Source organism: Punica granatum, chromosome 4 (genome assembly GCF_007655135.1).
Source record: "Punica granatum isolate Tunisia-2019 chromosome 4, ASM765513v2, whole genome shotgun sequence".
In the NCBI taxonomy this organism is placed as follows: domain Eukaryota; kingdom Viridiplantae; phylum Streptophyta; class Magnoliopsida; order Myrtales; family Lythraceae; genus Punica; species Punica granatum.
In genome coordinates, this window is record NC_045130.1 from 25,244,548 (window position 1) to 25,262,950 (window position 18,403).

The following is an 18,403-nucleotide window of genomic DNA, read 5'->3' on the forward strand; positions in this document are numbered from 1 at the left end:
TAATAAGCAACCTAGTCACCGCCAGTGAAAATACGTCAAGAACAGTACTAACAGGAAGATGACTACATGAAGCACAACTTCTCATAGTTAAATACTAAATCTAAAGCGGTGATCCCATTGCTGGGGCATAAACAGATGTTGATGAAACAACTGATAATGGTTTGTTGGTCGGACGTGGTTCTTGTCCTACAATGAATAAAAAATCCAGCTGATTTACAAAAAAAGTAAACAGCACAAGGCTCGGATTTTCCAGGACTATACATTTCACACCAATGGAGCAACAATAAGATCAATAAAGCGAGTATCAATTCATGGAGCCAAAATCATCTGAAACTTAATAGCCATGCTCTTCTCTGTGCACGCAAGGCCATAATGAGGTGACATTTAGCCATAGAAATTGTACGTGTTTGAACATAGTCTATATAACCAAATTTCAGAGTAGCGTCAAACAGGACATACACTGGATAGGAATCCTAAAATGATCCATAACGAGTTCCTCAATTCCCATTAGGTTGATTGGTCTCGGCCAGCGATCCCATCCATGAGGGCGGCAGCATCCCGGTCTGCTCCTGTACTGTCTTAAACAGCGGAGGCAGCGTGCTGTAGACCCCTGCCACTTCCTTCAAGGCAGAGTTCCCCAGCCCATTGGAGTTGCTTACGCCTTCAGTGGTCCAAACGCTGATCTTTGGCTGCAGTCCACGGATGGCCTCGGCATTGGTCTTGGCAATCTGCTGGTACATGCCGCGCTCAATGATCATGTAATCCCTCAGAGCAGCATAATTGTCACCAAGGGCCCCAAGGAGGGTCTTAAGGTACTCGCCCTGGGCGTGGGCCAGAGCTACAAGCCCCTCTGCCTCTTTACGCTTTGTGTAGAGCTCCGCATCTGCTGCCTGCTGTTTCGCAAAGAAACCCGCCTCTGCGGATGCTTTTTGGGCCTCTGCATCCTTCATCTTCTCATACAAGGCTGCCTCTGCTTCCTTTTGTTTCCTGTACAGCTCCCAGTTGGCCTCTTGCACCTTTGGTTTAAATAAAGTACGAGTTAAAGGCAAGTCGAGAGACGGGATTTAGCACAGTGTCACTCACCCTCTGCCAGGAGCAAAAGACAGAGTTAGGATGCTTACCTTGGTTTCGTACTCCACGCTTGCCTTGCTAAGGAACTCAGCCTTGAGCTTCTCAGTTCGAGCCTGAGCATTCATTTTCTCGACCTCCCTCTGCAGCTCAGCCTCACGGAGGGCCACTGCCTTGGCCGCCTCCACCTCTGCCACCTGGGCCTCCCTGGTCCACCCTGCCTTCTTCTTTGCAAGCTGCGCATTCGCCGCTGCCACCTCAGCATCCCTCTGGGTCTCATACACCATAACCTCTGCCCTGACCTTTAGTTCCTCTTTGTTTCCTTGCCCCTGCCTCTGCGTTGCAATAATCTTCGTCTCTGTGTCTATCTTCGCCTTATTCTGCAGCGTATGGCCCTCCCTAATCACATAAAAACGAGAAACAACAACACTTATTCAGGATTTCTCCGACCCCGAAACCCAGTTTAAGTTTGCCATCAGTGGGACTATTTTCACATTCTGATGGCTTTGGAGCAAACTCATAGAGATGGGATTAATTGATATATGTTCTTTCGCATTTTCATCAGAAAACACATCTCAACCACAACCAGGCGGAGTAAATACCCAACTTTCCCGTAGTTTTTAGTGTTTCTGGGAGAACAAGATATCTAATTTCCGAAACTAAAGAAGTACTATTGCAATGATAGAAATTGATATATTTACCTTTCCTTGGCGCCGATCTCACCCTTCATCTGGGCCTCGGCGACGTCAATTTTGGCCTGGTTGGCCGCCTCCTGCTGAGTCTTCTGTCCAAGGTACGAGAAGTACTCGTGGCCACGCACATCCACGAGCTGCTTAACATTGGCATTGTATATCAACAGCCCAAACTGGTTGAGCTCGAGCTGGACCTTCTCGAACACCTCCTTTTTGAACTCCTTGGTCCCTTTGAAGACCTCCTCCATAGTCATAGAGGCGGCGAGGACCCGGGTCTCACCCTCTATGACTCCTTGCACGAGCTCATTCACGTGGTTCGAGAGCTTGTCGTGCGGGGAGATGAGCTTTGCGTACTTGTGGAGGCTCTCCCTGTCATCCACGCGGGGGCCGATGGTGAAGACCGCAGGCAGGATGAAGGGGAGCTTCTCGGCGCTCATGGCCTGCACCTCAAAGGTGTAGTTCACGGGGGATATGTCGAAGACCGTGCATGACTGCCCCGGGAGGACCCATGCCTTCTTCGCAAGCTTAATGTCGCGGACCCCCCAACCGGTGATCACCAAGTATTCCGATGCCTTCGCAACTCTGTACATCTTTACTGGTATCCGTTCTTTGATAGACAATCGAACGAGGAAGAAAGTTTTTACGCAGAAGACTGGTTTTGTGTTGTATGCATAAATATATATACACGCACAAAGCACACAAAGCGAGAGGAGAATTGCTGAAGAGAAATATCTATAAAGATTGTCTATGTTAGATGATATTTAGGATATCTTGTGCAATGTGGCCCTTTTTTTTTTTTTTCCAATATGTTCAAGATCATTGTGAAATCCTCCAAAATGTGATAATTCAATTCATTTAACAAAAATTGAATTGAATTCTATTATTTGGAATGCAAATGTGACAAGATTTCTTTAAGAATGCAAGATTTACGTTGGATATCAAATCCGATCAAAATCTACAAGAATTAGCAAGAATTCAATTCATTTAGAATCAACAACCTTAATTTTGATTTTTAATTTATTTAAAAACGCATTTCGAATAAGATTATTCAATTCATTTGAATTAAATTCCTTGGTTTTCCAAACAACATGATTCATTTACAATTGAATTAAATTGAATTGAATTCAACTGAAATGAACTGAATTGAAAATTTGAAATCATTTCTTGCAAGAATTGATTCCAAACGGGGTCTCCATATTTAGGTGCGTTAAGTGAGGCAATTTATTCTTCTCTAATTGATCTCTTAGTTATATATATATATATATGACCTCGTCAAAGTCGACTAATGAAGTTTCAAATAGGTCATTTATTATTCGATCAGGTAACGTAATATTTTGAATATCACGCATTATAACTATGGCTGGAAGTGGAAGAACATTAACTATGGCTGGTGTGGCTTGAACAAAAGAATTTCCTTGATGTTTAACTGGAATCTTCGAAGAAATTCCGTCGACAAGCTAGCCCTCTCTATTTTTGGTTAATCTCAGTTAATTTTATATGATGAATGAGATGAATAATTGCACCAAGCAATGTCTATTTCTCGACCATATCAACTAATATGATTGATGGTGACGTAGTTTAATTAGCTGTTCCCTGTGTTGATCCTTTCGATTCTATCGCTTGTGTATCTTATTAGAGTAAATTAAATCCTGTAAGTAAAGTTCATATGTATGGATTTGGAGATTCAGGTATATACATGCTAACACTTCTCAGGCTTGGACTTCCTCTTATTCTTGACTCCATTTGAAAATTTAAACCAAGGAGACGAAGTATTTGGTTCTAAACCCAGTAGAATTTGTTGTGCCCTTTTATTAGTCCCATGACCTTCCCGATCACGACCTCAACTCGTGGGACGAGATTGGACCTGCCAATTTGTTCTTTGATCGAAGTTATATCAGATTTTTTTAGAAAATTAACGAATCAAGTTGGGAGGTCTAATAACCTAAGTTATTTACTATATTGGACAGCGGCACTTGTGTCAGGACTCGAATTACGGCTGCAATATCACAACTCACATTTTCTTGCTTTTGACCACGGCCAAATCTACAATGCTACGCTCCAAAGTATATGATGGTAACGCGCATAATTTTTCACCGTTGGGTCTGTAAAATAAAGTTATGTCAGTTGAATCGAAATTAAATCTGAAAATATTTGCACGATACTCCTAACTTTCATAAAAATTTACAAGATTCAATGGACATAAGAGAAATTTATGTATTCTTATTTTATGTGCATTCTCAATCCTCGAAAACTTCCCTCAGGTTTTCAATGGAATTCCATTGAAAAATTTAAACGTAATAAAAGTTAATTTTCAAGACAATTTTCGTCAAAATATTCAAAATTTATTTTCCGAGGGAATTTCTGACCTCGGAAAATTTTGAAACGTACTAAATATATAATAAATAAAAAGATGTTGCAAATATATGATAATGGCAATAAATGAGCTACACCATAAGTGGCAGGACTAGAATTCAGAGGGATTTAGTCGCAAAGGATTAATTGTGAGAGTTGGAGAGTTTGGGCTTCAACTAGCCTGGTTCGGGTTTCACTCGATTCTACGAAGTTGACGTGCGGGAATCAAATAAGAGATTTTTTTTTCTATGTATACCCTTAAATTCAGAAGTCCATTGGTCCCGACTAATCCAATTCGAGTTGGATTGGCCTACTAAGGGATAAAACTCTCCCAACTTGGATTTTCTCCATCTAGAAGACTTGAAATTGAGATATTGCTTAAGGAAAGAAGCGTCGAAACGTTTAAATCAACCCATGTTGGTGAATCAAATAAGAGATTTAGAGTGGACGTAAAATAAAAAGAGCATAATAAATCCTATTTGATTGAAATCAAATACAAGTCTCTTGATTTAAAGTGGAGGCTAAGCCAAATAGGAGAAGCATTACCATTATTTTACCCGGTTGTTGAAATCCCTATATGAACCTTATTTACAGGATTTTTTTTTTCTTTGGGATAAGGACTTGCGCATTTTCCTTTATATATATATATATATATATATATATGTATAAACCGAAAATAGAGATAAGGTCCAGCGATGTCATGGCATTGCTATAGGAATATATGAATTTTAACACCTAGTATATATCCCTATATTTCTATATCAATGTCATGACATTTGTTTTGGTAATATTATTAATGTTATGACATTGGTTTATGGGTATTAATGCCTATTTCCTTATATTAATTCCTATATCCCAAAAATTTATAGGGATTTCTCAACCTTCTTTAAATGGAACATATAAGCGATGGAACCGGAAAAGTCAACACGGAAAATAACTATTGATTGATATGGTCCAAAAATATTATATTGCTTGGCGGAATCATGCTGCTCATCCAGTATATATATTTCTTTTTCGGTAGAAGCTCATCCATCATATATATATACATATATATAGAAATATATATAATGAAGAAACGTCATTTTTGGTCCTCTATTTTTAAAGTTTTTTCTTTCAATTATAAAAAATCTTTAAAGGTTTTTCAATTTTGTCCTTTTCTTATTTTAAGCAGAAACTTGTCCTGAACTTTCGAGAAGTGTTGATTTAGCCATCTTGATCAATTCCCTTAACTTTTCCGTCAAAAAAGAAAAACATTTTCTTTTCAACAAAAAATGTTTTTAAATAAAAGAAATTTTAAGAAAGAAGACATGCGGTGTTGGCCGCTGGAAAGGTCTGCCGCTTAGTTGGGGTGGCCGACGATCCCAGTTGAGGGTGACGGCAACCAGGGAAGCTGCCACCCTTCCAAAATTAAGATCACAATTCATCTCGATTTCGGAGAGTTGGGGGCCCCGCTTGCAACCACTACCTCTCCCCAGTCGAGGTCGCAGAACGACCAACGTAGTTCCTGGCCACTTGGTCAAGGCGATGAATTTGATGGATGCTGTCGATGCCTCATCGAACCCAGCCGTTTTCAGTTCCATTTCTCAGGTTTTCTTTCTTTTTACATTTAATTTAGCTTTTGTTTTTTCCCCTAATTTTTTAGTTAAGAAATAATTTGTGGACACAAAAGTTAAAGGATTTACAAAAAATTAACAGGATGACTAAAAGTGACATCATTTGAATAGGTCGAGAACAAGTTTTAGCACAAAAACTGATTTATTAAAAAAAAAAATCAAAGTTGAGAACTAGACGTGACATTTCTCCTTACCAAAAATAGAGATCAGGGCCAGGGCATGTCGATGTAATTTGTTGGAAGGTGCCAATGAAATATCCATCCGCACTTCAGTTTGAACCTAAAAATAACAAAGCGAAGAGTCAGATTAATACGCAGTGATGCATTTAATTAGGAATTTAATTTAATTCACAGGGCCAAAAATGTAGATGTGGCAAAGAAAAAGTAAATTCGTGCAGGAGAAGGCAAAATAAGATAATTTTATGAGGAAAAATGGGTAAATTCTATATACGATATGTGTGAGTGTGTGTATATATATATATGTATATATATATATATATAGTGTTTCATAATGTTTCGAGGGCCTGCCCGGTTTCGTTCTTGGTGATATGAATATTATGTCAAGATGAAAAACTTGAATTAATTGAGAAAAATAAGGTAATTAATATCACCAAGAACAATTACATTTTTCTCTTAAAAAGTTTCTGGGGAAAATAGCAAGCGGCCAGTTCGATGCCATAGCTAATATTAATTGCTAATTCTCCTTGCTTTGACTTGATCATCCAAATCTAATTCAGTATCAACGCCTGCCCCAGTGAAAATTATCTTAAGATTAACCTTTATTGCCTAAAGAACTCGTCAATCTAATTTTTAGCAAATATAAAAAGAGATTGATTAGAGAAGAATAATGTGCCTCACAATCCGGAAATATATAAAAAAAAATATATCCATGACAGAGTAATTAAATGCTTTTAATTTAAACCAATTAAAAAGGCAAAGCAATATTCGTAAATATCCTAAATATATCATGGGGTAATCCAAAAAAAGATATATCTTTATTCAAAAAAAGAAAAAGAAAAAGACATATAGTTTTTTTCGGGGATCCAAAGTGATATAATACCCTCCCTAATTTTCCTCTTGCTGTGCAGTCCACTTGCTCTATATATACAGGCACATAGAACACAGAACATGTTTTTGACATAAAACTTGCTTCCTCGTTCAATATGTTAGTAATTGTTGGGAATTGGTGTATGCCCTAGAGGCAATCTATCATCAGTTCTGTAATATGACATGTATTTCATTATATTACGAGGCATATCTGTTATTGTGTAAATTGCGTTAAATATGATTTTATACAATAATGTCCTTGGAATAGTATGTTCAATAGGCATCAAGTGTGACTTGATTGTGAGATCCTATAATTACCGAACATTATTCCTAAATGTCCATAGTCAAAGTATTATCGTTAATTAGGACAACGATAATACGGTTAGACTAGTGTTGGTGTTGATTGATGACCAAGTCTCACAGGTCATGGATATGGAGATATCAAATCACATCACATGTATACATTAAGAGTAATGTGTATTGGACTGATCCGCCATGAGATTGCTACATGGGTTGTTACGTGACTGTCATTAGCATATCTCAAAGTGACTATAATGTAATGGTCCTTTGACTTGAGGTCACCATAGATTCCCACATGTAATGTCATATACTTTGATACTGTCCAACGCCACTGTAACAGGATGGTTATAAAGACAGTTATTGGGTATACCACAGAGTATGGAGAGGAATGTGAGTGATCAAGATAGGATTTGTCCCTCCTACGAAACGGGAGCGATATCTCACGGCCACTTGGTGGTTAAGTCTAAAAGTGTATGCATACCCAAATGAGTCGATATAATGATATCGAGCTCATTTGTTCTGATAGACTTACCCGGTAAACTAAGAAAAAGAGATATTGAGCCATACAAGGATGTCATCGACCATGCCTTGGGCTCAATAGAGATATAGATGACAAAGGGATTATATTACACGGTAACGGAGGTCACAAGGTTCGTCGAGAAATTGACTTTCCGATTACTTGAGTAACAGTGATGCATTGCTAGATGCCACTCACTGTTTGTAATATTGAAATAGAGATTTTGATATTACTGTCAACGTAATTGGGAACCTACAGGGTCACACACTACGACTAAATTGAAGAGATATCTTGAAACAAATAAAATCGTCTAATAGAGATTAGATGATTTATGGTGCGACCGATTAATCGGATATTTAATGAGATTGAATTTATTGATTAATTAGACTCGATTTATTAGATTAAATGGACCTAATTGATGCACGATCAATATGGTGACACATGGCCTTTACGTGAATAGACATGTGTATGGACACATGTAATGTGGAAACCCAATTTGGGTTAGTCCCACATCGGCCAGGGACTTGAATTGTCCCCCCCATATTGCTTATAAAAAGGGGGGCAATGTGCATATATAGATATATCAGCAGAGACATATATATATATATGTGTGCTGCATATATATTTGCTAATATATATATATATATACACGTAGTGTATGCATGTGTGTGCATATAAGTATATATATATATATATATATATATATAATTTGAGTTGAATTGTTCAACTCAAATAAGGTCCATTAGTCTAATAAATTTCGGGTGTCGCATCGGGGTGTTTCTTTCGAGTGTTGGTCGCTAGCACCGCCGATCTCGAAAACTCGTCGACAAAGTCGGTGTGGATACCAGTAGAGGCGTCACGCGTGGGACGCTCGGTCGACAACTTTAAATATTCCAGGTACGCTTTTATTTACTCTTACTCTTCTAGTAGGTCTTGGAATTAGTTTCACGGGTAGGAAATTTTGAATTTCTGTTCCTTTTTCGCTTCCGTTGCGCCCCGTGGAACTAGCAGTAATATACCATAAAGCCGGATTTATGTATTTGAATAATTCATTTTATGGCAATAAAGTTTATTATATTATTCGTATATTGTTTATGTTTATTAGAATAAAGTCCCTGAAATATTTTGAATGCTTCATTCTTAAAGAGTTAAGACTATGAGTGACGGAGTAATTCGGTAAGAGTATCTTTAAACTATTTACGATCTTATGAGACTTAACTGAACATTATTTCTCCGGATAGATCATCACATTTGTCTATATCCATAATTAGTATATAGATACTAATGAAGATGGAGTAATGAGTCTCAAGCTATCTGAAAACTGTTATCATGACAGACATGTGGATGCTTATATGATAAGTAGTCGAACTTGACGTACAGATAATATTCATACGATAATTTACTAATGTTAATGAACGTTATCTGGATCGTATTAGAGCACATAGTCCTTAGACTTGAGGTGAAATGCTATCTCATGTATAGGTAATTAGAATTTGCTAGTGCTAATGAATTTGTGCTTAGCATGAGTATTCAGTAGACAGTGGTTCTGTTAGTTATAATTGAAGGTAGGTGTCCGATCAAGACGAAATTTACTAACCTAAGTAAATTGGGAAAATGTCCTATGGATGTTGTATTTATTTTGGATCGAGAAATTCTCGATCGGGGTAGAAAGATTTGAATAGAAAATAGTTTCTATTTAACTTCTACAGATCTAAGAATGAAAACAGAGAATCCATATAATAGGCTATAGCGTCTGGCATTTACCATAATTTTGGCTAGATGGGGATCTTGTAGTGAAGGGACTCAGTGCATAGCATATATGATCAAGAGGTTCATCAGAATGTTTTAATTATACATTCGCTACCATTTGGATTATCATGATATGCTGCTAGGCGTCATTCGTGAACTTTGAAAACCAATGGCATTTTGGAAATTATGCTTTTGGTTACAGAAAGAGTTTCTGGTAATGTCACATAAGTTGATGTTATAATCCCATTGCCATTTGGTGATGAACCTAGGTAGTTACACACATTGAGCGTGTCTGAACTGAGAAAAGAATTAATTATAATTAAAGAAGTTAATTAGGAATTAATTATCGAACGAGGCTTTCAATGTGGTTGCAAGGGTGCTTGCACATTAATTAAGAAAATACGAGAGTTTTCTTATTTTGAGAGTTTCTATAAATAAATTGTTTATTGATGGAAACTCGTGTTGAGGACTTGTTTCATATTTCTTTCTTACTAAAGATCAAGTCATTGGATGACTTAAAGTGTGAGGACTTATTTGTGATTTATTAATTAATGTTGATTAATTAATAACTGTAATTAGGTCCCTAGGGTAAAGATTATATAGATATGATCTTGTAATTAACCCTATGAGCAATTTATCGATAAGACTCGATATTAGAGAGAGAGAGAGGGGAGAGGGGTTCGACCGAGTGGTCCTCAGCCAGCCGCACGCATCCCTAGGCTGATTGGAGTCTTCTTGGACTTCGGTTCAATATTTCGGTGTTGTCCTTGATGTCCTTGAAGTGGTCCTTTCCTTCCGTGATGATTCCGTTCGGGGATTGGTGACCTAGATCGGAGTGTATGGGTCAAGAGGAGCCTAAACTCGGTGGAGACATGATCGTGTGGCTGAGTTAGAGGCCGAACATTTGGACGGTTATTTTAATCGACTCGAATTGACGAGGTTAGTCTAAAGTTCTTAACTTTTCTTGTGGATTTAATATGTGATGTTATCTATTCGTTAGAAGGTGATTCTCATGTCAAGATTTGACCTTGAAGTTTTTATTAAACGAGCACGCGATAAAAATTTGATTTTTATTGAATTTAATCTTTCCACTGTGCACGTGCTCGGTTTTCTAACATGACCATCAATCAACAAACATGCAGAGTAATCATGTACAAGGTTGCAAACGCATTAGAGTATTTGGTATTCACCGGTTGGGGGATCCCTGACATTGAGCTCGCGAAGAAGGCATGGGTCCTCCCGGGGCAGTTGTGCAAGACATCTCCTCGGTGAACTACCCCTTCGAGGTGCAAGCCATGAGCACCGAGAAGCTCCCTTTCGTCCTGCCCGCAGTCTTCACGATCGGCCCCCACGTGGAGGACCAGGAGTCTCATGAATTACGCGAAGCTCATCTCTCCGCAGAACATGCTTTCGAACCACGTGAAGGAGCTAGTGCAGGGAGTCATTGAGGGTGAGACCCGGGTCCTCGCGGCATCTACGACTATGGAGGAGATCTTCAAAGGGACCAAGGAATTCAAGGAGGAGGTGTTTGAAAAGGTCCAGTTCGAGCTCAACCAGTTAGGGCTGTTGATGTACAATGCCAATGTTAAGCAGCTCGTGGACATGCTTGGTCATGGGAACTTCTCGTACCTTGGCCAAAAGACCCAGCAAGAGGCGGCGAACCAGGCTAAAATTGATGTTGCCGTGGCCAAGATGAAGGGTGAGATCGGTGCCAAGGAAAGGTAAAATTATCAGTTTCTAACTTTGCAAAATTTCATCCTTACATATCCAATTCTCTTAGCGATGCTAAACTATGGGAAAGTTACAGTATTAGCTCTGCTTGGTTGTACTCGAGATGTGTTTTCTGATGAAAGTGCGAAGGGACATGGTTTGGTTAATCCTAGCGTTGGGTCCGTTCCAAAGCTATTAACTATATTTTGAGGTTCGCAAAATCCTGAATAAATGTGGCTTATGTCTCGTTTTTATGTCGTTAGGGAGGGCCATACGCTGTAGAATAAGGCAATGATCGACAAAGACAAGAAGATATTGCGACGTAGAAGCAGGGGCAAGGGAACAAAGAGGAAATCAAGGTAAAGGCAGAGGTGAAGGTGTACAAGACCCAAAGGGATGCTAAGGTGGCAGCGGCGAATGCTGAGCTCGCAAATAAGGCATGGTGGACAAGGGAGGCCAAAGTGGTAGAGGTGGAGGCAGCCAAGGTGGTGGCCCTCCGTGAGGCTGAGTTGCAGAGGAATGTCGAGATAATGAATGCCCAGACTAGGACTGAGAAGCTCAAGGCTGAGTTTGTGGAAATTTTATAAGGATTACGTTTTCGCGTGCACATGTGGGCGGACACCATGCCAAGTCTAGTGTTGGGGTAGCCAAATTGAGTTTCATCTTAGTCCAGCTCAAATGTGGCCTAATTATCAATTATCCCCCCTCCTATTGTCCGAGGTGTAAGAAGAAGTCCACCTCGTGATTAAGTCTTGAGCCTAGAAGTCCAGTCCCGGCTCGTAGTCAATTTTTGAGGGTGGTTGTTCAAGTTCATGTGGCACGTATATGGAAAAGCATTAATGTCACACGTTGCCACGTGAAGGCGAGTATTGAGACATATTGTCCCACACGGAAAAACTAGAGAGAAATCCACGAGTTTATAAGTGATTGGGTACCGCAATCTATTAGCTTGAGATTTTGGGTTGGAAATGGACTCAATGGCTTATAGGCCCAATGATATTTTACAGTCTGAAACACTATGTTGTGCTCTAGGTAGAGGGCAAGTGATACTGCATTGAATGCCCTGTCTAATTACTCTTTGAACTCGTTATTTCTTTGAACCAGAGGTGCAACAGGCCAACTGGGAGTTGTACAGGAAACAAAAGCAAGCAGAAGCAGTCTTGTATCAGCAGATGAGGGTCACAGAAGCCCAAAAGGCATCAGCAGAGGCAGATTTCTTTGCAAAACAGAAGGCAGCAGATGCTGAGCTTTACGCGAAGCGGGGAAGGAGGCAGAGGGGCTTGTGGCTCTGGCCCACGTCCAGGACGGGCATCTCAAGACCCTCCTCGGGTCCCTTGGAGGCAATTATACTTCCTGACGGATTACTTGATGACGGACCGCTGAATGTTCCAGCAGATTGCCAGGACAAATGCAGAGGCCATCCGTGGCCTCCAGCCAAAGATCAGCGTTTGGAACACTAAAGGTGGAAGCAACTCCAGTGGGTTGGGGAACGCTGCCTTGAAGGAAGTGGCGGGGGTCTACAATATGCTGCCTCCGCTGTTCAAGACTGTGCAAGAGCAGACCGGAATATGCTGCTGCCTCCATGGATGGGGTCACTGGCCGAGACCAATCAACTCAATGAAAATTGAGAATAAGACTGAAATTGTGAATTGTTACTGGTGTGACTGTTTCAGAAGTCGTTATGGTTTGTTTTAGGATTGCAAGCTAGTAAAGTATATTAGCTCCTGTTTGATACTATTTGAAAATTTGGTTATGAACTCTCTTTTTTATCTTTTTTTTTAAAAAATTAAATATCATGTGAACACGTGCCTTTAATACTCAAATGTGTTTTAAGCATGTTATATAGATCACACAGTATTGAACATATAGATTTGCTATTTCTACCTTCTTTGATCTTATAATTTGGTATAAGCTGACAATAGTTGAGCGTTCTGGACAGAAAACCACCCAAAAAGAGATCCATATCTAAACTAGCTTCACATAAACCATGTATTTCTCATTTTAGCCTTTATGGTAGATAAGGGCAGTTCAGCAAGGGGATAGGTTAAGAGCTTGAACACCAATCACTGACTTTCTGTATGCTGCTACTTTAGTGACCATAACACATCTAAACATCGGTTTTGAAGAGTCACAGAAATCATACTAGCGTCTGTCTTAGAATGATCACGGATAAATTGCACAGAGCTCACTGTATCGCTTCTATTTTTGCCTCCAATAGGATGCTGAACGCTATTTTAGCCAAGCAATAAGACTATATTTGGAATCCCGATCAATAAGACGTTTCTTTTAGCGGAACATATACCGGAGGAAAAGAATGATGAAAATGAATGAAATGGTTCTTTTCATGACTAAGTCAGGTGATCAATCACATCTGTTTGATGAATTGTTCGTGTTTTTGCATTCATTGATCTGATGTCTTTTGATTAGTGGTTGATAAAGTAGTTGTGCAATCAAATGGCAGATGAGATGTAAATCACTGTTGCTACCATGAAACCCGCTTCAGCAGGCTCGTCTCTGCGGTGGAATCAGTTGCAACTATTGGACTATACTCTCCCAGGTGGTGGGTTTGTCCATTGATTTGGTCTTGAGGTTGCTAGCGGAACTGAAGATCTTTGAACTTTCAAGATCCATGTCCGCGAGATTACCAGAATGGAAGCTCACAGCTAACATTTGTTCATTCAGCAAGAAAATCTCGTAATGCCAAGGCTGCATAAGAGCGGATGGAAAAGCTTCTTTTAAGTTCCGTGTCTCAAAAGGACTAGGGACCGCTTCCTGGGCTCCTGGACGGCCTGTTTCCATGAAGCTCCGGTGTTTGGGCTTATATACAGACTTCTGGGAATTGACAGTTACACTGGCTATGTTATCCAGGCTGTGTCGAGTTGAACTTGGTAGGGCCCTTGGTTACAGCTGAGTATCATTTTTCTGATTTTATTGAAGCCGTAGAAGAGACATGGAAGAACCAGACAGCTAATGAAGAGTGCCAAACCATTCTATTGCTCGGCACTACATTTGCTCTTGATGCCGCAGCTGTAGATTGAAATTGTAAACAATATTTATATGATGTCTCCTCAGCTTGGTTAGTCAGATTAATTATGGGCATACAGATAAATTTTGAATCTAGTTAGGTAAATCAAATCATATCCAATATTTCGAATACCAAATATTTAACATGTCATGTCATGCAAAATGTACCAAGGTAACCTTCTCAACAGGAGCAAATATACATCAAGAAAATGAAGCCAATGGCTAGTTTTTTATGCTTTCAGCCTGCTATAATCTGCTCTGAGTGGATCTTACTCGGCCTCCAGCTTCGCTCCAGTGGCTTATCTGAGATTTTCCTTTGGCATGCCGCCCATGAACTGCTCTTCAGCATTACCAAGAAGCAGCGTGCATGATGGATTCTTGGCTTCTTGCCGTTTCAAGCTGCTGTGGTTGCTGCAAGGGTGAGTCAGAAACATCTTTGTGCTTGCTTCTGGATTGAGGAGACCCGGTCTATGTGGCTTCGATTGGTCCTGGCCAAATTCCCGAGCTCAGGAGGAACCCTCCCAATAAGGCCATTTGACTGAAAGGTTTCTGAAAAAAGAAGGAACGAAGAAAAGGTTCAATAAAGTGAAAGAACATTGGAGCAACTCAAATTCATAAGAACAGATGCATCATACATTTTGGTAATGTTTGTTAGATTCTGATCTCAGGAGGATTGATAACGATTTATGACCAGATAAAAGCCAAGAAATTATAAAAAGAGAAGCCCCATTGGAGCGTGTCTTCCTTTGTTTAGATTTACTGTGCCTCACCTCCAATTAGGACGAGAGAGCTAGCTCCGCCCATGCTAGAGCTCTGCCAATATTGAGGTGTCGATCCCACTCTCCAGCATAGAGGTTACTTGGTTCACTGAAGGCTGTTTGGTCAAGTCAGGGCCGAGGCAGAGTTTCACAACCTCGCATATCACCTTGAGGTAGTCGTAGCTGAAGTGGTTCAGCTCAGGGTCTACCATGTAAGACATCATTTCCAGCCGTTCCAGATAATCCTTAGCCTGCCCAGCGCACCAGCAAGATTATCTCACAGTTTTGAGCTCACTTTTCGTACGCATCGACTTAATTCCTATCTTCCAAACCCACCAGTAGAACCCAAGTAGAGAAAACTTGGGAGAAGGAAAGAGATTAACAGTGGCCTTTGTCTTTGCAATAAGGTCTTCTGCTAACAATTTCAAGTAGAAATACCACGAACACGTAATTGTTGCCTTTAACATCCTCATGTTGCCCCTCGATAGAATCTCTGAGAATACATACAGCTCCCTGATTGCCAATAGATCCCAAATACTTTTCCGATCTCGCAAGAGCAGTGCTCCAACTTTCAAAATCAACTAGCTGCAGATGAATCCGGTAAACAATCTCTATTAGGAACCAAATATCCACGTAATTCTCAGGTATTGTGGAGCTGTTCCAGCTTATTTGGTTCCAGAAAATGGTATCTACCTTTAGAGCTTTCCATTTTTCTCATAAAACAAAGAACACAAGGAAAGAGTTTCATGAGAGTTAAGTTGTTAAGTTTAGGAAAACATTATACGATCCAACATTTTGTTGAAGTGGATTGTAACATTTTTTGCTATCAACTTATGCAAAATGAATAGTAAAAGCATGTTTGCGATACCAAAACAGCCTTACGATACTAGGAAGAATGAAAAATGAGCTGTGTACCTTTGGGAAGATTAGACCGTGCACTTGGATTCAACTTCAATGAAGCATAAGACAGGTCTAATTCTGTATGTAGATACATGGGCCATTGGAGTGCCTAACACAATTTCCATATGCTGTATCTGGGTGTAACTGGCAACCTTTTCCGCAGACAACTTTTTATTGAGAGGATCTCTTGGATTTAATATCCAACCTCAAGTAGACCTTTCCTCATTATGCCCCGTTGTGGCTGTTCATGGATCAACGTTGCCAATGAACTCTCGAGAACGAGATCAAGCCCTTACTTAATAAAGGAAAGAGGAAGAGAACTCCGATGAGTTTCGCGATGAATGATTGGCGAGGAAACTGCATAGGAGGACAACACTGATTCTTGGAGTTTTATTTTATTAAAGACTTTCCAAGCAAACACAGGGGTTTTCATTCTTTATCAGATAGGACACAACAGACTGAGTGTGAAACGTACACTTGCTTTGCAATATCTGCAGATAACGGGGTTTTAATTTGCCACGTCAAGGGGCACAAGAGTATGATTCGAAAATAACTTTTTGCTGCAATAATGAATATCAGATCAATGCTGGCACTGACAATGCACTTCTTCTGTTATAGCTTTCACGATCTTCGTCACAGAGTTATTAGTTACAAATTGAAATGGTAGCAAGATTCCATGCATGATGCTTGGAAAAAGAGGAAGTCCACATCTTATAGCTAGCGACCGGAGACAATCAGAAATGAAAGATAAAGTCTCTTGGAGGAACACAGAGTTTACACTGTATAATAAATTTAGCGGCATGTTTCCTGAAGCAATAGATATCGCGCCTTAATTTCGGATAAATGCGTGGAGAGCAATACGGATTACCTCGGAGTCAGAGTCAAAGATATCAGGTTGTCTGCACTGTCCACAAACCTGTATCCTCTCGAATGATCCTATAAGTTTTTCCTTTTCTGAAAGTACGTTTTATGAGTATAATTTTGTTAAAAACAGTCCTGAATGTTGCTAAAGTTAGATGCTTTTGTCTACTCCTTAATCGGCTGTTAAAGGGCTATGACGTATACTTAACACAGTGAAAAAGATTATAGCTGGCCATCAATATGAAGCACATGGACCAACCATCGAACGCTACTTCAAAAAAATTCTAAAAAACTATTTAAGAAACATAAAAAAATTCAAAAAAAATCTAAAAGTTGAATAAAATTAACCAAAATTAAATACAAATAAAAAAATAGGAAATTTAAAAAATTACAGAATATTCATATTTTTTGGAAAAAAACTATAGAAAAATACAAAAATTAAGAAAAATTCATTGAAGTCTTCAATATTACAGAAATTTCATAAAAAGTTCAAAAATATCAAATAAAGTTAAAACATAAATACAAAATTAAAAATTAGGAAAACATTAAATAAGAAAATTTATACAAATTTCAAAGACAACTGAATAAAATTAGAACCAATTAAATGAAAGTTAGCAAAATTTAAAAAATTAAAATTACAGAAAAAACAAAAGTATTAAACATATAAAGGAAATTTAGAAAAAAAATCTAAAAAAGAAAATTCAGAAAATTTATTATCATATTTAGAAAAAAATTAAAAAGAAAATTCAAAAAGTCTTAAAAAGATTAAGAAAGCAACTAAAAAAGAAAAAAAAATTAAGAAAACCTAGCCCTTGTCGAGGCTGGGTATTTGCCAGGGGAAATAGCACGAGGGAGGGCCCTTGCAGTCGCTGCTTCCTTCGGCAAGGTCATCGAGAAGGAGGGGTGGCCTGAAGGACCCTCGTTTCTTGTCCTTCCCTACCCCAATTTTTCTGTTTCGAATAGAGATACTAGGGGGGAAGGACCATATGGGTAAGCCCTCCAGCCATCCCTCCCTTCTGATGAGATCGCGGTGGCCTCGAAGCCTCCAACGGGCTCGCCGGGAGTGAGGGGTTGCCCAAAGGAGGAGCCCAGCCTCGATTTGGACCCCTCCGACTCTCTTTGTGCTTTGCCGAGAGGGAGGGCTGGTTAGAAGGGGGAGCCCAACCGCAATCTGGACCCCTCCCTCTCTCTATGAATTTTCTGTAATTTTTATTTTGTTTTATTTTATTTTTGATTTTCATATATTTTAATTTTTTTGAATTTTATTTAATTTTTAAATAAAACAACTAAACAACTATATGAAATTAATATAACTTTCTGTTAACTTGCTTATTTTTTTAAAACTTTTTCTAAGTTTTTCTATAATTTTATGAATTTTATTTATTTTTTAAAATTTGAATTTTATTTATTTTTATATTTTAATATCTTTTATTTTTGTGTAATTTTTATATTTAAAATTTCTTAAATTTTTATCTACCTTCGGTGTGTATCATGGTACCTGAGAGCCTAATGGCCCAAACTATTCCAGTTCCAGCCGGGTCAACCACTAAGAGGGTAAAAGTTCTCGAGTACAGGTTTTCTATAATTTTTGTTGACTTTTATTTAATTTGGTTTGAATTTTTGTGAATTTTGGTCAATTTTTGATATTTTATCCAATTTTGCATAAACTTACTTTTAATCCTTTTTTTAATTTTTAGATTTTTTTTACATGGCATGCAACGATTAGTACATCGACGAAATTAGACAAAATGGCAGTTGTCAAAATTCAAACAAAAGTATAGGTTTGATTTATTGATAAAAAATAAAATTTATA

The 18,403-nt window shown here is 38.8% G+C and overlaps 1 protein-coding gene, 1 long non-coding RNA gene and 1 pseudogene across 2 annotated transcripts; 1 reads left to right on the top strand and 2 right to left on the bottom strand.

The window, feature by feature from the left end:
- Positions 1-284: 284 nt before the first annotated feature.
- Positions 285-2,735, bottom strand: LOC116204655 (flotillin-like protein 4). The gene is made up of 3 exons (XM_031536841.1): positions 1,770-2,735; positions 1,122-1,467; positions 285-1,016 (listed from the first exon to the last, which is right to left on the bottom strand). Exons 1-3 carry the CDS (start codon positions 2,348-2,350, stop codon positions 498-500), a joined length of 1,446 nt encoding a protein of 481 aa, XP_031392701.1. The 5' UTR covers positions 2,351-2,735; the 3' UTR covers positions 285-497.
- A 7,747-nt stretch (positions 2,736-10,482) lies between these two features.
- LOC116204246 lies at positions 10,483-12,851 on the top strand (annotated as a pseudogene).
- A 1,377-nt stretch (positions 12,852-14,228) lies between these two features.
- On the bottom strand, positions 14,229-16,913 carry LOC116205659. The gene is made up of 3 exons (XR_004156550.1): positions 15,745-16,913; positions 14,842-15,414; positions 14,229-14,620 (listed from the first exon to the last, which is right to left on the bottom strand). It is a non-coding gene; the product is annotated as an uncharacterized LOC116205659 (long non-coding RNA).
- Positions 16,914-18,403: the final 1,490 nt, after the last annotated feature.

Excerpts from the sequence above, each read along its gene's own strand:
- LOC116204655 (XM_031536841.1), bottom strand. The coding sequence starts at position 2,350 with ATGTACAGAGTTGCGAAGGCATCGGAATACTTGGTGATCACCGGTTGG. Across the intron at positions 1,468-1,769 it reads GAGATCGGCGCCAAGGAAAG|GGAGGGCCATACGCTGCAGA; the intron begins GTAAATATATCA and ends TTATGTGATTAG. Across the intron at positions 1,017-1,121 it reads GCGTGGAGTACGAAACCAAG|GTGCAAGAGGCCAACTGGGA; the intron begins GTAAGCATCCTA and ends TTTAAACCAAAG.